This window comes from Podospora pseudocomata (assembly GCF_035222375.1).
Source record: "Podospora pseudocomata strain CBS 415.72m chromosome 2 map unlocalized CBS415.72m_2.2, whole genome shotgun sequence".
NCBI classification, from domain to species: Eukaryota; Fungi; Ascomycota; class Sordariomycetes; order Sordariales; family Podosporaceae; genus Podospora; species Podospora pseudocomata.
In genome coordinates, this window is record NW_026946366.1 from 1740696 (window position 1) to 1757753 (window position 17058).

The following is a 17058-nucleotide window of genomic DNA, read 5'->3' on the forward strand; positions in this document are numbered from 1 at the left end:
CCTTCGAGAGGCAACAATGCCTTCCACCCAGGCAATCAACACCGTCTAATATACAATTGTTCTCTCCTCTTCCTCTCAAGCAAAAAAAAACTGATCTTTTGGTCTAAAAGAGCTAGGTATATCCGTATATGCCCCCTTTTCGCCAAATTTTTGAACACCTTTTCCCTTTTTCTGTGTCTGTTTCCCATGTATCGAGTGGAGATTTCCGCTCACCCCAAATCCCGAATGATGTATACACATTATTCCATAAATGCAACCACATCTTTCCTGTATATAGACAGACGCCTCTCCCCGTATATGAATATGCAAATTCCGCGGTGGTTAGGTCCCGTCTTTCATATGCGACGGGCACACGCGAACAATCGGCTTCTCCGTTCTCTCAAGGAGCTCAGATATCTGGGTCCATTTAGGTGATCGCACACCAGTCACCGATCGAGCAACCCGTTAACCTTGAGCATATCGTAAAGAGGATGTCTCCTCCCAGATATCCCTAGTTCATTTACCGCTTCTTCTCCTCAACCTCCTCAACCTCCTCAGAATGCTCATCATACTCTTCCTCCTCCTGCTCCTCCAAGTCCTCCTCAATCTCCTCAGCCTCGGTAATACGAGGACTGGTCGACGTGGGGACATCAGCGCCAGACATCTGCCACTCCATAAGCTTGCTGAAAGCGCTGTTGGGGTTGTTGCTCAGCTCAGTGTAGCTGCCAATTTCGGCCACGGTGCCTTCGCTGGACAGAACAATGATCTTGTCCGACCGTTTGATGGTGGAGAGTCTGTGGGCAATCGAGATGGTGGTGCTGCGTCCCTTGAGCAATTCGGCAAGGGCGGAGTTGACGAGAGTCTCGGATTCGGCGTCAAGTGCCGAGGTCGCCTCATCCAGGAGCAAAATATCGGGATCCTTGAGGAGAGCGCGAGCAATGGCGATGCGTTGCTTCTGCCCACCCGAGAGCTGGGCTCCACGGGCACCAACCTGCGTTTCCAAGCCATCAGGGAAGTCGCTGATGAAACCGCAGTTGGCCTTTTGAGCAGCCGCGATGATCTCCCATCTCTTAGCTTCGGGCCGTCCATACGAGATATTCTCGGCAATGGTACCCGAAAAGAGCACGGGCTCCTGTGCGACCATACCGATGCGTCGCCTAAGCGATTTGACGTTCATTGTCGAAATATCGACGCCATTGATAGTGATAGTGCCTGACGTTGGGTTGTAGAAGCGAAGCAACATGGAGGCTACAGTCGACTTGCCACCGCCGGAGGGACCAACAATACAGACATTGCTGCCAGAAGGAATCTCGAAATCAAGGCCGTTGAAGATAGCCACCGCCGGTCTCGTGGGGTAAGCAAAGTGGACGTTGGAGAACTTGATAGGGCCCTGCGCCGACTTGACTTTCGTGCCGACAGTTTGGTGAATGCTGGGCTTTCGGTCCTGGAGCTCAAAAAGACGACTAGCAGCACCAACACCCTTCATCAATTCCGAGTAGAAGCCGCTGACACCGAACAAACTGGACCCTGCAAAGACGGTGTACATCATAAAAGACGTCAAGTCGCCCAATGTCATGGCCCCAGTCCGAACAAGGTTGCCTCCCACAATGAGCATGGCCAGGATAGTCATGTTGCCCGCCCAACTGGTAGAAGCGAAGAATGTGCCAGAAATGATAGCATCCCGTCTGCCGAGCGCAAAGATCTTCTTGACCTGCTTGCTGTACCGTCCAATCTCTTGAACCTCGCCGGCAAAAGCCTGGCTCGTCTTGATGTTGCCCAACCTTTCCTCTGCAATCTTCATAAGCGTGCCGACATTCTTTTGAATCTGTCGACTGAGGTTGCGAATCGAACGGCCGTACAAGACAGCGCCGATACCGATAGGAGGGACCATAACAAGGATAATAGACGTCAGCTTCGGGCTCAGCCAAGCCATGGCGACAAACCCAGCAGCACCGCTAACCAAAGATCGAAGACCATCCGAGACGTTCTGCGTAATACTCTTGCCGACAATGACCGTATCCGAGTTGAGCCTCGAGATCAAGTCACCGACCCGATTGGCATCAAAGAACTCGGCATCCTGAACATACGTCCTCCGGTAAAGCTGCGTCCTCAACCTAGCCACAACGCGCTCGCCAACAATTCTAAGCAGAATAATCCGCCCAAAGTTGGCAGTCGCACCAATGGTAAGCACAGCAGCAAGTCCGCAAAAGAACTGTGTCAGAGTAAGCCCAAATAGCCTAACCTCGTCGGCATCTTCCTTGGTGGAGAGATCCAGAATACGGCCCACGGAGAAGGGAATCGACATGGTGACACTGGAAGAAATGAGCAGCAGGACAAAGGCCACGCCTAGCCATCTGAGCTCAGGCCGGGCGATCTTGATCAGACGCCAGACCTCAGCCCAGCCAGGCTTGCCTTCCTGACCTTTCCCTTCCTTGGACAAGCGCGCCGCCATGTTGATGTGCGCAGCCTTGGCCGCCTTTGCGCTCTTTTGGAATCCATGTGCCTTGAGGTGCTGGTCCACCTCTTCCTCCTTTTCCTCTTGTTCCTCTTGTGTTGAAGACTGCTGGTCCTTTTTGGCAACAGCCTGCTCTGGGTTTGGTGGTGACGTAGATAACCGGCGAAGAATGTTGATCGGCGACGTCCATGTTGGCTGGGCAAGCCTAGGTCGTAGTCCGAGTGATGATTGTGGTGAACATGTTGGTGTTGCTGCCGCGGGGGTCCTCCCCGCTCCCACGCGGGAGGAGAAGTGGCGGCAGGGTTGGAGCTTTGCGGGAGCTGCGGCCGAGGATGGCCTCAGCGTTTGGAACGCATCCCGGGATAATATCAGCGACGCTGGTGATGGTGAAGGTGCGAGTAAGGGCGCATTTGCATAGCCTATCCCGCCTGCACATAATGTGCGTTGCGGGAGCAGAGCCGCGCGGCGAAAAGCAGCCGCTGCGACCGCCCCCGAAACCATGACGAGTGCTTTCTAAGCTCGAGCTGGCTGTATGAGAGAATTCCAAGTCGTCGTTGGGATGGAAGTGGGCCTCGCTATCTCGAGAAGATCCAATATTCGGGGGTTGTCATGTCGACCAGGCGCAGGCCGTAGTGTGCGCAGTTGTCGGCCTCAGGGCGCGTCGAATTCCATGTGAATCACGGAGCAATGGGGGAGCGGAAGTGAATGGAAGAAAAATCGCGGCTCGGATGGATGAGGTTCGGTCGCAGTCCCGGCTGCCAAATGGGATCCCTGTCGATAAATTGCTGGGCATCGGGATTCCGTCATCCTAATCGCCGAGGCGGCAAGCGTGGGGTCCACTGTGCGGTTTGAGCCTGAACGGGCCGGATGCGGTTTTTCTTCGTGGCTTCCCGGTGCCTGCCAGGTGGCAATTGCTCTTGGCATCATTTAGTGTAGACATATGACCAAACTTAATCCCAAGCACTACCTACATAAGAGCCTACGAGCCTAGTCGATGCCAGTGAAGCGTAATGCCTCCGCTTGATCGCTATATAATACAGCAACAAAACTATACACCTTGAAAAGTCCTGATTCGGAGAAAAGAGGAACCTCGGAGGAAAGCCTCAACTCAGTCCAAATTCCAAAAACATTTGAACATAAATTGCCGTCATCTCTCAAAGTGATTTTGGGAGAGAATCAAGGTCAAGGTAGAGTGGTTTTGGTTTTGGTTGTGCTTGCGGGCGGTTTTTCCCGTCTTGCCATGCGCAGTCGCTTAAAAGAGAGAATATTTGCCCCTGAATAAGAGCAAGTTGCGCATCAAATCTACACCTTTATATGCCACCACATGTTGTACATGCGCAGAAACGGCAAATTTATAATTCACAAGATAACAGATACGCAACTCACGTAACAGGAAGTAAACCTTCAAGATACCGTTCAACCGGGTATCATTTTCATCCCTTTTTTATATCCCATCTATCTATCATTATTTATATCTTAAACCCCCTTTTCGCCACCCTCTCTTCCATCCCTCTCTTGTCTCCGTTTACTTCGTCCTCACCACCGTCGTCCCCTCCGCCGGCTCCAGCACCTTCCAGCTGCACGTAATCTTGTTCTCCTCAAACTTCTTGATGATCCTGCTGGCAATCTCCTCAAAGTTGCTCGTCGCCAACGCCAGAATCGTCGGCCCGGCACCAGACAAGCAAACGCCCAACAGCCCCGGCTGCGTAGCAGGCGTCATGCTCTCCACAATCTCCGTCAGCCCCGGAATGAGCGTCTGCCTGTACGGCTGGTGCAGCTTATCCTGCATAGCAAGATAGATCAGCTCCGGATCAGGCGGGCTCTGGCCCAGCGCAACCGGCAAAAGCGCTATCCTCTGGAGGTTGAATGTCTGTTTCCCATAAAAATCAGCATCACTTAACCTCCCACTGTCCCTTCCTCACCCATCCCAGAAAACGTAAAAAAAAAAAAAAAAAAAAAAAAAAAATTACCACATCATTCCTAGGATACTCCGCCGGCAAAACCTGCCTCGCCTTCGCCGTAGGCACCTCAAACTCGGGAATGATGGCCACAGCCTTGATCTCCCCCGCCCAAGGGAACTTGATATGGTGCCCAATCCCCACCGGCGGCTCAGGAGGTCTATCCCCCGTGTCAACTCCCCCCTGCGGCGCAGGCAACACCTCACTGAGCGGGATCTCCACCCTCGCCGTGTCCTCGGGCGTCAACGGCTTCAGGTAAGTCCCGACAAACCCGCCAAACAACGAAGCCCCAACATTGTCAGGATGTCTCTCTGTCCCATATATCAGCAACCGTTTCCCCAGATCATCCCAAAAAGACTCACCAATCATCAAAATAAAATCAAACAACCTGTCCATGGTTAAATGGTGCAACCCGCCCACCTCCTTCCCCAACATCACCCCCGCCACAACCGCCGTCCCGCTCGACCCAAGCCCCCTCCCCAACGGAATAGGGTTCTTGACATGGACGTGCGTATTCTTGGGAAAAGCCCTCTGGTCGTGACACCGGAGCACGTACAGCGCCACCCTCGTGATGAGATTCACCTCCGGGTCGAGGGAAATCTCATCCTCCCCTTCCCCTTCGTATGTGATCTTGCAGTTGAGAGGGTAATTCTCTGTCGAAGATGCAGGTGGGTCGACAGTGACGTGCAGCTCCAGGAACATTGACAGGGCGAGGCCGATGACGTCGAAGCCCGGGCCGATATTGGCGGAGGAGCAAGGGGATCTGATGACAAAAGATTGGGAGGCCATGCTTGCTGGTTGAGGAGAGAAGAAGTGGTGTTACAAAGGGGTCGTGATGTCGGGAAGAGCCGCTCCCGTCGTGTGTGTGTCACTCTCTCACAGCCAAAACGTGTGAGTGATCTGTGTAACACCTGGTGAATGAGTCGAAATATTTTTGTTGGAGAACCATCTGCCCGCGCATCCACATCCACCCACCGGGTCAACCCCCGATCACGGAGTGTGGGGTCGCAGCCCACCCCTCCAGGGCCTGAGCGCCGCCAGCTTGGCTGAAGGTGCCCCGGGCCGCTTGTAACCGCTGCAACCTACGCAGTGCATTCACCTGATACTAAATTAAATTCACAATGATCAACAGTATCATGCCAAAAACACTGCTTGTATTGCATAATAAACTAATCCTACCAAAACGTTGCAGCAAACAAGGGGCCCGAATGTGTTCCTTCATCCATCACCCACAGAAGACGATTCAGCCATCCTATCATCTCACCTCTTACGATAAATCTGTCCAGCAGCCAGAATAATAACAACTCAACTAGCAATCAGAAGGGCAGACGAAGGCAGAATTGGCGATGCAGACTGACTTCTTGGCAGGGCTCTTGTCGAGCGTGCAAATCACCTTCTGCACACCATCACCGTCCTTGGATGGCTCGGGAGCCTTCTGCTCCTTCTCGATCTTGGGAACGGCACCAAAGCGTGAGTTGCCCTGGTCCCAAATAGCGTAGATGGACTTCAAGAACGTGTCTCCAAGAATATCAAACGGCATGGAACCGCGCGACTGGACACCGCCGTAATAATTGCTCTCATCGGCTTCCGCAAAAATGAGATCCTCTTTCTGGATGACAAACTCTTTCCCACCGACAGCCACGCTAAACTCTGGAAGACTGTCAACCTTGATAGACTTGGGGATGAGATAGCCCTGGTACTTCTCGCTGTAGGCAGCTCCGTCGATCTTCTTGTACAGAGCGTCACAAGCCTCGTCTGAGATAAGCGCGAGGGTAGTGCCAGTGTCAGCAATGGCCTTGTTGTCAGACAGTTCGATCTTGTCACCATCAACGCTGGCACTCGTGCTGTCGAACATCCAGAAACCCTGAGAGTTGTCCACCTTGGCCCAGGTAATCTCCTCTCCGCATTTCTTGACCAGATCTTGATCGATCCAGCCAAAGGTATAGAAAGACTCGGGCTTGAGATCACGAGAGCTATAAAAGGCCGATGTGAATAGCTCGGCTTCCTTGGGGATATCCTCCTGCTCAATCATGTTGTCGACTGGGGTTGGTTGAGGATCGCGGATGCCCATGGTCGAGTGTACAGTGTTGATCTGCTTGAAAGCCAGTCCAAGGAGACCGCCCATGACGCCCTGGCTGAATTGAGAGGACACATGCTTGGCCACCTCAACCGCTTGTTTCTTGATGACGAGGCCACCAATGGAGATGGTATCCTGGCCAACAAAGCCGGACGCAGAGCTGCCATCACCGTACTCGATCTTCCAGCTTTTGTTGTGCATAGGTGCGAAGGTGCTGGACTGATCGTTCTTGAAAGCATCCGGACGAACCTGTGTTGGTAACTGTCAGCAGGCCATAGCAATCTGAAGGGGAGACGTTGTAGCAACATACCCAGAGGTCGGCAGAGCCAGTGTCAAAGTCCAACAGGACTTTCTGAGGAGGGGTACCGATCAACACCTCGCAAAGGTACTCCATGTCACCTTGTTGGTCTTGGGCCCCAACCTCTCCCGGCTTGTTGTCTCCCGTCTTCTCAACGAGAGAGGTCCACATGTCGCGTATGGCCCCCACGGCAAACTTGCCAGAGGTCCAGTTGGTGCTCGGGTCGCGGATCTTGCCGGAGGTAAGAGGGCCTGGCTTGGTGGGCTGGAGGCCATAGCGGTTGATGGCAGAAGCGTAGGCCTTGGTGCCATGGCGCTGGAACTTGCTGTTGGGGATGGCCTTGACTTTGTGCAGGCCGAGCTCGGCGCGGAGCTTGGACTGGGCAATAAAGATGGACTCCATGATGTTGTGTTGGTGGTGTGGGTTTTGGTAGTTAGGAGAGTCTTGGGTGTAGTTGGTGGTGAGTAGAGAAAGGAGAAGCAGTTGTTGAAGGCTGAGGGTAGTGGTGTTGCTAAAGTAGGATGGTATTATCATGGGAAATCAAGTAGGAAATGAATGGGAAAACCGAAGAGGGAGTTCGTTTGCTTAAATAAGACTCATGCTGTCATGTGTGACTGGGTTGATGTCTGGATGGAAAGAACGAGGTGACCTTCCCCGCGCGGAGGAGCTCACACATGATGGCTGCCTTGGTACCAGCCGTCAATTTCCGTTGTCGCTCTTTCCTCTCCATGATGGCTATGTTGATAACGCGCGCAAACCGCAGTCGTGTGTGACTCAAATCGCAGAAGCATTACGTCGACAGCAGGAAGGGCGCAATGACAGAGCATTGTCATCGGTCGGCTGGTTTTAACGGCCGAGACTGGTGTTGACAAGTGTTATCTGAAGCAGAGCCGCGGTGAGCCGTGGTGTTACCAGTTCCATGGTGTTTACCATGTGACAAAAGGTGCGACTGCTTGTTTTGACCGGTTGATACCAAGATTGTTTGCCTTGTCGCAGAGCCTGTTCATGAGCCATCCCGATAAGCCAGTCAACTGTGTTTCTCCAGCAAAACCCGCCCAGCCTCCCATGAGCCTTACACGAACCTCTGTCGTGGATTTCCTATCACAGTAGACTCAGTATACTGCTATGGTCTACGTAGGCCGCCTCATGATGCCACAGGTGACAGAATTGGCTTGCCACGCGTTTGACGTGGCTAGAGAATCATCTCATGGGTTCAGTTTTACCCGCCCAAGTATGAACCCTCTAACTCCGGTGCTCAGCCAGCATTTTTCTCCATCAACCAGACACTGAGCTAAAACAACCTCCTCAACAACAAGTCCCCTACCCAAACCCGTTAGTACATCGCCCCATATCAATTGTCCCCTTCTTATAAACATACCTCTCCAGAGCCCACCTCCTGGTGGTACCTTCCTGCCCACCATGCCATTCTTTATCAGTCTCCTTATTCACGAACGGTGTGACCCATTTCCCATCCCGAAAGAAATAAGGCGTGCTAATCGACCCCTCCATTACCGATCCATCCTTGCTATCCACAATCAAGACTTCCCTGGAAATCGTGGGTGACGTGATACCGGCCCGTTGCCTCGCCTCCTCGTATACTTGTCTCTGGCTGGTCTTGTAATGTGTGAACTCTGATGGATTGACGTTGTCTGTTGTGTCGACTACCACTTCGAACACACTGCCCGAGTACAAGTCCAGTGTAGGGGGGTCTAGTGTTGTTGGAAAGAGTCTTGAGAGGGGGACTGATGGGACGGGAGCGGACGTCACTGTTAGTTTCCCGTTCTGGAAAATGTCCACCCTTACTCGGGCTGGCTGGTCTTTTTGAGCGAGATAAGCTGTGATATTGTCCGCCAAAAGTTGAAGTCCAGCGTCACCAGTGAGAGAAGAGATGACAGAGTCCCATTTCCAATGATGAGCTGCGCGAAGCATGCGGTCGCGGTGGTAGTCTAGCATGTAAAAGGGAGAAGAGTGGCCATGGTTCCAGCTTGCGTGGGTGAAGTCTGGGTGGGAGTGAACTTGGAGGAGGGCAGGGTCGTAACGAAGAGAAGTAAAGATCTGAAAATCGGACGATGCCATTTTGAACCAAGAATTGAACAAAGTGTTGAGCTATCTCCCAAAATCAAGCTGTAATTTGATTACTTCCTGATATTGCCAAAAAGCGACCCCTCCTAAATTGCCCCTGAGGGTTACTGTGGGGACCCGCAGAAGCTGGGCGTTCTGTGTTGACACAAGACAAATTATTGGTGCCTCAGGTTGCAATGCTGCTTCTGCTTGGTGTTGGTGGGGGTGGAGCTTGGACCTTGATTAGCAAAGAGTGAAGTCACCGTTTTCTTATCGGTGGCAGGAGGCAAGTCCAAAAGGTGTGCCAGGTCAGGTTCCGGAAAAACCGCGTGGTGGAGCAGGTTGCAGCAGTCGCAATTGGCGGGCCGCGCTGGACCGATTTTTTTTGATCAAGCTTCCATGGCTTGCTGTCGGCTGCTCAGTTGCTGGGAGAGACGTCAAGGCTTTGCTTCGCAGGATATTCACAAATAATCTGCATCACCAACCCGGCCGTCCACCCACACCCAGTCCAGTGTTGAGTGGCTTATTATCTCACTTTTTTTTTGTTATCGTCCCTTCCCAGTCTTGACCACCCGTATCATCTTTCTCCGGCTGAGCCCTTCACTAAGCGCTCCCTGCACCCAAAAGAGCCATGGCTCCCACGATTGCTTCAGGCCCCGCGGGGACCACTGTAACAGTGCCGGGCAATTCATCGCTGTGGGACCGCATCTCCAACTGGGCCTCTGAGAACAAAGGCCTCGTCTATACCATTGCTGGTGTCGCCGTAGTGGTCACCGGTGCCGGTGTTGTTTACTATATCCGCAAGGGTCCCGATGAAGTGAGCAGAAGCACCCACCCTGTCGTCAACCCCATCATACCCCTCGTCGCCGCCGTTATCGTCGTCGTCATCGTCGCCTACCGGGATACTGACCCTTTGTTCTCTTTTCTAGGAGTCTGTCCCAAAGCCCAGCAAGAAGGAGAGGCGGAAACGGAAACAGGCCGAGAAGGAAGCCGAGAAGGGCGCTGCCGCCGAGAAGCAAGCAGAAAACCCCAAGACCGCCACAGTAGAGACCGCCGATGAGCTGCCAGAAATTGACGAGGCCAGTGTCATCGGCCTATCCGAATCCCAACGCAAGGAGTATGCCGCTAAGCTTAAGGAGGCTGGTAACAAGGCCTACAACCAGAAGGATTTCAACAAGGCCATTGAGCTTTACTCGAAAGCCATCCTTTGCAAGCCAGACCCAGTTTACTACTGCAACCGCGCTGCCTGCCACAACGCCCTGAGCGAATGGGAAAAGGTTGTTGAGGACACCACCGCCGCTCTTGCCTTCGACAATGAGTACATCAAGGCCCTCAATCGCCGCTCGAATGCTTACGACCACCTCGGCAAGTACAGCGAAGCTCTCCTCGACATCACCGCCAGCTGTATCATCGATGGTTTCAGGAACGAGCAGAGTGCGCAGGCCGTTGAGCGTCTTCTGAAGAAGTTTGCCGAGACCAAGGCGAAGGAAATCCTCGAAACCAAGCCCGCCAGACTGCCCAGTGCGACCTTTGTGGGCAACTATCTTCAAAGCTTCAGGGCCAAGCCAAGGCCAGCGGGGTTGGAGGATGACGCCGAATTGGACGAGGAGACTGGAAAGGGCCAGCTGCAAAAGGGTCTGAAGGCGATGGAAAGCAAGATTGCGCCATCGTACGAGGAGGCTGCCGAAGCTTTCGAGAAGGCTCTGACTCTGGGAGACCTCGGTGAATACGAGGCTTACGCTCACAACCTTCGCGGTACATTCCAATGCCTCAAAGGCAAGCATCAGGAGGCTTTGGCCGATCTGTCCAAGAGTATCGAGCTTGATCCCGGGCTCACCCAGAGTTATATCAAGCGGGCCAGCATGAATCTGGAGCTCGGTGCCCCAGACAAGGCTGAGGAGGATTTCGAAGCCGCCCTCGCCAAGAACCCAGAAGACCCGGATATTTACTACCACCGCGCCCAGCTTCATTTCATCAAGGGCGAGTTCGCCGATGCGCAGAAGGATTACCAAAAGTCGATCGATTTGGACCCCGATTTCATCTTCTCTCACATCCAACTCGGTGTGACCCAGTACAAGCTCGGTTCCATCGCTTCATCCATGGCGACCTTCAGGCGGTGCATCAAGAACTTCCCCAAGATCCCAGACGTCTACAACTACTATGGTGAACTTCTCCTGGACCAGACCAAGTTCAGCGAAGCTATCGAGAAATTCGACACTGCCATTGAGTTGGAAAAGGAGACCAAGCCCATGTCGATGAATGTGCTGCCTTTGATCAACAAGTCTCTTGCCCTTTTTCAATGGAAGCAGGACTTCAGCGAGGCTGAGAAGCTCTGCGAGAAGGCCCTCATCAGTAAGTGGTTGCACATTTTCACATATCTTGTTCGTCGTTTGCTAACATGGAATTTCGTAGTTGACCCCGAGTGCGATATCGCCGTTGCCACCATGGCACAATTGCTTCTCCAACAGGGCCGCGTGACCGAGGCCCTCAAGTACTTTGAGCGTGCGGCTGAACTTGCCAGAACAGAGGGAGAGCTTGTCAGCGCCATCTCATATGCCGAGGCTACGAGAACCCAGATCCAAGTGCAGGAGAAGTATCCCGACTTGGCTAGCAAGCTGTCGGGCATGGGCGGCGGTGTGGTCCGATAAAGGCTGTGTGGGTGTGGGGAAGCCGGACAGGAGCACAGATGCGAAGAATGCTATTTCGTCGGGTGGTGATATGACCGTCCTGCGATCTCAAAATTGAACCGTGATGAATGGTATACCCCGTCAAAACGCGCGCCGCAACTGGAGTCTGAACCGTTTTTCCAAACATGTATCATGAGCAGTCCATGGTGTTTTTGTATTTTTCTTGTTCATCTCATACATCCGTATGACTGCATGCTTGGGGAGAGGGTGGGTAATATCTGTGTACGATGACGGGAGAGAAAGACTGGGGAAAGAAACAAACCAGCGGGTCGTCCCGCAACGAAAACCACGCCACTCTATTACGCAACCCATGGAGGAATGAACATCTCCTTTTTTCATGGTCATGATTCTTGTTTTTATTCTTGTTTGTCATTATAGGTGTGGGAGGGTTTTGTTTTTGGCTGGGTGGGGAAAGGGGGTGAGGGTGAGGGTGAGGATGAGGGTGAGGGTGAGGGTGAGGGTGAGGGTGAGGGTGAGGGTGAGGGTGAGGTTGGTGGGAAGTATACAAGTACATTACTCTTGTTTCTTTACATATGTAGCTTTGGGAGAAGCGCTCAATGAGAGTCGATCAAAAAGCGGTATAAGAAAAAGGTTGAACTCTTTGCTTTTTGTGTTGTGTCAAGGGATCCCAAATAACCCAGGCACCCTGCCCACAACATAATTAATACACACAAGTAGGATAGCCCCCATATTATGTTGCAAACTACACCTTGCGGATAACCACTAGGCTTTGAAATATAGTTACTAGCCCTTCAAAGGTATTCAGAAGGCCCATTAATTTACCTTCGATGCATGGTTTACAACATCATATGGGCCAACCAACCTACTTGTCTCTATCAACTATTTTGTGGTGAGGGAGCCAGGGATGAAAGGATTGCGCAACGTCCAGAGGGGTGAGCGAAGGGAACAAAAAAAAAAGACATGAATTAATCCGTATGTACTCTGTACTTTTGTACATGCTACATAGTGGTTTACTCAAAAAGAATTAACAACGCGCGTGAGCCTCCTCCCCAATAAAAAAAAAACCAAAAAAAACAAGAAAAAACTACCATCTTCTCTTATACCTAGACTGAGAAGAAGAAGGAAAGAAACCCCTGATTTCCCGCTCCCGGCCAATGACGGACCCATCATCATTAGCAGCATGTTCCATCAAAAACCCGTCATTAAGTCCCGCCTAACATCAATCACCAGCTACCACCACCAAACCAGGGTCCTGTTTTTGCGTTGCTACACGTCCCCCCCAACCCTATTGGGGGTCTATTATAATGATCTCGTAAATCAACATTTCCACCGCCCACGCCCTTCGCTCATACAAAACCAACAGATTGCATGTTGAAAACGCTCTCCTCCACTCTTTCGCATTACGCCTTTTTTCCTTGACAAAACAGGCGCCAAAAAGTGCCAAACACAACCCAGTCAATCAGCGCTTCCGCAAACGCGGATTCTAATATTGGCATGCTTATTGAGCGGAAGGGGGGCTCTTTTGCATAAGAGAAACACCGACACCAACACCCACAGCGATGATGATCAGGATCAAGATGGTAATACCCAAGCACCACCACTTGAGCTTTCTCCGGTTGCGAGCGCTCTTGACAGCAGTCTGGATCTGGGTGTTGGCATTGCCGAGGTGGTCCGTCGTCTGCTCAGCCTTTTGAGCCACATCCTCGATGATGGCGCTCTGCTGGACGATCTGCTGGTTGAGGATGTCGAGAAGGTCGACAAGGTCGTTGATGGACTGTTCAATCTTCATCATGTCGTTGTGGCGAGCGCGAACATTGCCGAGAACTTCCGAGGCGCGGCCAGAGCGGTTGGAGCGGAGGGCAGTCTGGAAGATACCCTCGTCACCCCAGTTGGCATCAGCGGCTTGCTGCAGCTCGGCTTCGGTGGCGTTCTCGTTGACGATTCTGTACTGGCGCATGATCTGCTCGCGGCAGCGCTGTCTGTAGGCTTGCTCCTCCTGCAAGAACTTTTGGATGGTGTCCTTGAAATCATTGTTGAGACTGTCGAACTGGCGCTTCTTCAGGGCAAAGGTGCCGTGCTCGGCTGTCGTCCGCTCCGTATCCCTCTTCAAAGACTGGATCTGGTCCTTGATGGCCGTGTTCTTGAGTTGCGATTTGGCGACCTCGGCGTCGAGCTCGGCCTGAGCATGGCCGTCAGTGCTGGACAAGGCAGCATGATGAAGAGATTCGACTCTGCGGATAATCTGGGTCAAGCCTTGAATTTCCTGGCGAATGGCCGACACGCGCTCGAGGAACTGGTTTTGGGTGAGGACGGTAGCTGATGAGCCGTACTGTTGCTGAGGAGGATCATATGGTTGCTGTTGTGGCGCGCCGTAGGGTTGTTGTCCGTAAGATTGTCCACCGTAGGGTTGTCCATACTGCTGTCCATATGATTGCATCTCATGTTGTTCCTGTCGACGGAAAGCGACGAGTTAGCATGTCAAACCCATGAATAGTAGTGCGCGCGCTTGGCGGTGACCGCAAAAAGAGCATCCGTGCCTCTATGAAAACAAGGCATATGACTTTCGGCGCTGTCCGGCCCATCCGCACCTGATACCGCGACGCGATTCAGAGAACTACTCACAGGTTGTCCGTATCCGCCGCCATATCCAGCTTCGGCCGAGGGGCCCTGGTTGTAAGGATTGTACGACATTGTAGCTGACGCAATTGCACCGCTTTCTGTTCAATTGATGTGTTTTGTCCTGGTCTCGTCGAAGGTTGCTGTAATGATATCTGTCGGGATCAATGCGATGGCGCGCGCTCCGCCGTTGTTCAACTTGCTTCCTTGAAAATTGACTGGAAGGAAGAAGTGGTAACTGGTTGTTGGTGGTTTGTGAAGGCTCGGATTGATCCAATCTCCCCAGCTTGCGCTGCCTTGGCCTTCCCCGTCCAGTGCCTGCACGTTGCTGGCCAGTTGACGAGCACCCGAGTGGTCCGTTCAGGTGTGGCTGATGGCTTTTTGTCGCTGCACCTGGTCTCCACTTTGACAGTTGATGGACCCGCAAATTTCCCTTTTCTCTCTCAGTTTTCAGGACGAGGTCCAAGCCGCCGCCCATACCAAACCCTTTTTGGTTCAGATGATGAACCCTGCGAGTCTTAGCCCCGTGCTTACGAGGCCTGCAGCGCGAGGCAGTGACTTTTTTTTTTTGGTTCTTCTTGTTAAGGGTCTTTTCAGGGCACGAGACCTAGGATCGGCGAATATAAACGTACTGCATAGAAGACGATGTTAGAGAGCTTGGTTTGGAAAGGAGCTCATGTACGTAAGACACGGAGTACTTGAGCCCCTTTTTTCACAAGACGAAGCTGCTTAGCTGAAGCTTCGTCGTGGAGATAGCGGAGTCGAGCTCTTCCGTGTGTTCTGGACCATCCCGATAAAGCGGTCAAAACAAGGAAGGTATACTAGCTCACTTCTGTTCTCGGCAACCGTTGGACATCGTTTGTGGAATGGCAAGGCAACCTCCGAGACGGGCAGCGTGAGAGCTTCGAGCTCCTTCAATGACAACTGGTAGAAAGTCCTGTGCCTGGAAATTATTCCGGCCCATTTCTCTGTTGATACTTGCTCATTGAACTCCCATAATCTGCAGCATTGTCTCATCACCAGCCGTGTTACGCAATTATACCCGGATACCTACTAGGCACTTGCCCTCAGAAATAACATGTCGCTGTCCAGCTCTTCGGAATCATATGCAACGGCGGCAAACTTGATGGCGTCACCTGCAGCGAGGCTGAGGCTGATCTGCATGTCTCCCCACAATTGGTTGAAATGGTCCACTATCGCAGCTCTGGCTTTCCGTTTTTTAGATGGCAGTCACCGGGCACTGAAACAAAAGCGAGTGACCCAACGTCTTACATGAAGCTTCACATTTAAAACCGAGCCTTGTATGTGCTGGATCGCCCCCAGCACACTGCCCTTGAACCCCTTGATTATATAAGCAACCCGATTTTCCCTTCCATTAAACGCCCTGTCGCCATTACTCCTGCATCCACCCACTTCTTTGCACCGATTCTGCAACGTCCACCAACATCTGGGGTTTCCGTATTGCGCTGAGCCGTGTCTCGCCATAGAGGGATATCCCCCTCCCACCCAAGCGCCGACTTGTCGACGCAGCTCTTCGTGGTCTGCCAGATGTCCTCTAGCTGGCCTGACCGCGCTTCTTCATACGGGTGGTTGATCATCTTTCACCGTCCTTTCACTTAAAAACCAGGCCAAAAGTAACCCTATGCCACTCAGAAGTAGTTCTTCTTCCTGCTGGTGCGAGTATACTGGCTTAGGTGCCATTCACTATCGGCATCCTTGTTCTCGAGTGTTCCCATGGTGATGGAGAATGGTCGCATAGTGAACCGTGGGCCAACCTCGGAAAGTTCGACTGAGTCGTAACTTGTCCTCACATACACGTGATGACGGACCTCGATGCAGTCGTCTTGGTTCACGAAAGTAATAACTCTGTTGCCTGCGGCTTTGCTGGCAGTAACGTCTCGTGGCGGGAACAAATGCTTCAGGATCTTGACAATTCTCAGACCCAGTTTTGTTGTAAAGCCGTCGAAAATGAGGTGCGGGTAGGATTCTGATACCGTTCCCTTGATCGACCTTGGAATATCGGCTCTGAGTACAACATTGTGAAGGGAAGCCATCAATGTCGGCCCGTGGGGGAAATGGCTAATGGTCATGGCCGTGGGTGTACCACTACTTCGGGTTAGAAGACATTCAATTAAAGCCAGTAAACATAACTCACCGATGTTCGTGCAGCAAAATCACATCACTGAGCTTCTCGGCTTGCGCTGAGCGGACCAGTTCTGGCAGCACCAAATTACCACGATTCAGTCTGATGCCCGTGGGAAATAGTAATCGTATTTCCTTGCTGAAGGACATGAGTCTCGAGCTCTATAGAGAAAAGGTTAGTCTCACAATACAAGGATGACGGCAAATGACACTTACGGGGTCTCGAGAAGTAGTCACAAGAATGCGAGGGTCTAGAAGGAATATCAGCACCTGGCCATGTGCGCTTTCACCACCGACAGAAGAGAGCCATACCAACGACACCTGAAAGCTCGGAGTATTCATCATCTATATCGAGAGAATCATCCTCGGCGACGTCGCGCGACGCATCGTAGTCGTAGTCTTTGCGAAGTTGGGTATCTTTGGCGAGTTCTGGATCCAGCGGCTTGCCCGAAGCCAAGGCAGCTCTCAGCTTCGCCCTCTTCTCTGAAACTTCGGCATCGCGCAGAAGAACTGCTTTTCGGTAGAGATAGTCTCGCCTTTGCCTGGCTTGTTTGCGCTGAAGATACTTGTTAGATGGTGGATACGCGAGGTTCGGGGCAGCGACATCCAAGTACTGACAATCATTGTGAATGTTGTTGGTGTGACGCTTTAATCTGGAGGATGGCGAACGGCGCGCTGAGAGATATCGCTTTCAGAGTTTCGGGATCTGTAAATTTTGGCGTAGTTTGCTTGCTGAATGGCCAAAAGGGTTCTCGAAATGGCTTTTTGATGGAAGGTTACCACAGCGCTGGAGAAAATAATTCCCCTGCAAGGCTGAGAAGCAA

The 17058-nt window shown here is 52.2% G+C and overlaps 7 protein-coding genes across 7 annotated transcripts; 1 reads left to right on the plus strand and 6 right to left on the minus strand.

Annotated features, from left to right (window-relative positions):
* Positions 1 to 499: 499 nt before the first annotated feature.
* On the minus strand, positions 500 to 2935 carry MDL1 (ATP-binding cassette permease mdl1; the record flags this gene model as incomplete). Its single annotated transcript, XM_062887868.1, has 1 exon — positions 500 to 2935. One exon carries the CDS (start codon positions 2933 to 2935, stop codon positions 500 to 502), a length of 2436 nt encoding a protein of 811 aa, XP_062746042.1.
* An 874-nt stretch (positions 2936 to 3809) lies between these two features.
* Positions 3810 to 5327, minus strand: THR1_1 (Trihydroxynaphthalene reductase). Its single transcript, XM_062887869.1, has 3 exons — positions 4755 to 5327; positions 4405 to 4703; positions 3810 to 4304 (listed from the first exon to the last, which is right to left on the minus strand). The coding sequence occupies exons 1-3, from the start codon at positions 5179 to 5181 to the stop codon at positions 3960 to 3962; spliced, it is 1071 nt and encodes a 356-aa protein (XP_062746043.1). The 5' UTR covers positions 5182 to 5327; the 3' UTR covers positions 3810 to 3959.
* Positions 5328 to 5527: 200 nt separating this feature from the next.
* On the minus strand, positions 5528 to 7301 carry QC762_209680 (uncharacterized protein; the record flags this gene model as incomplete). The annotated part of the gene is made up of 2 exons (XM_062887870.1): positions 5528 to 6718; positions 6780 to 7301. The coding sequence occupies 2 exons, from the start codon at positions 7299 to 7301 to the stop codon at positions 5702 to 5704; spliced, it is 1539 nt and encodes a 512-aa protein (XP_062746044.1). The 3' UTR covers positions 5528 to 5701.
* Positions 7302 to 7972: 671 nt separating this feature from the next.
* Positions 7973 to 9104, minus strand: ABZ2 (Aminodeoxychorismate lyase; the record flags this gene model as incomplete). Its single annotated transcript, XM_062887871.1, has 2 exons — positions 8146 to 9104; positions 7973 to 8087 (listed from the first exon to the last, which is right to left on the minus strand). The coding sequence occupies exons 1-2, from the start codon at positions 8841 to 8843 to the stop codon at positions 7973 to 7975; spliced, it is 813 nt and encodes a 270-aa protein (XP_062746045.1). The 5' UTR covers positions 8844 to 9104.
* Positions 8868 to 11907, plus strand: TOM70 (TOM (translocase of outer membrane) complex component). Its single transcript, XM_062887872.1, has 3 exons — positions 8868 to 9645; positions 9758 to 11180; positions 11241 to 11907. The coding sequence occupies exons 1-3, from the start codon at positions 9460 to 9462 to the stop codon at positions 11474 to 11476; spliced, it is 1845 nt and encodes a 614-aa protein (XP_062746046.1). The 5' UTR covers positions 8868 to 9459; the 3' UTR covers positions 11477 to 11907.
* A 502-nt stretch (positions 11908 to 12409) lies between these two features.
* QC762_209710 (uncharacterized protein) lies at positions 12410 to 15049 on the minus strand. The gene is made up of 3 exons (XM_062887873.1): positions 14725 to 15049; positions 14099 to 14650; positions 12410 to 13925 (listed from the first exon to the last, which is right to left on the minus strand). Exons 2-3 carry the CDS (start codon positions 14165 to 14167, stop codon positions 12975 to 12977), a joined length of 1020 nt encoding a protein of 339 aa, XP_062746047.1. The 5' UTR covers positions 14168 to 14650; positions 14725 to 15049; the 3' UTR covers positions 12410 to 12974.
* Positions 15050 to 15382: 333 nt separating this feature from the next.
* On the minus strand, positions 15383 to 17044 carry IMP4 (snoRNA-binding rRNA-processing protein imp4). Its single transcript, XM_062887874.1, has 5 exons — positions 16853 to 17044; positions 16547 to 16790; positions 16451 to 16485; positions 16248 to 16396; positions 15383 to 16198 (listed from the first exon to the last, which is right to left on the minus strand). Exons 1-5 carry the CDS (start codon positions 16856 to 16858, stop codon positions 15742 to 15744), a joined length of 891 nt encoding a protein of 296 aa, XP_062746048.1. The 5' UTR covers positions 16859 to 17044; the 3' UTR covers positions 15383 to 15741.
* Between the last annotated feature and the right edge of the window lie 14 nt (positions 17045 to 17058).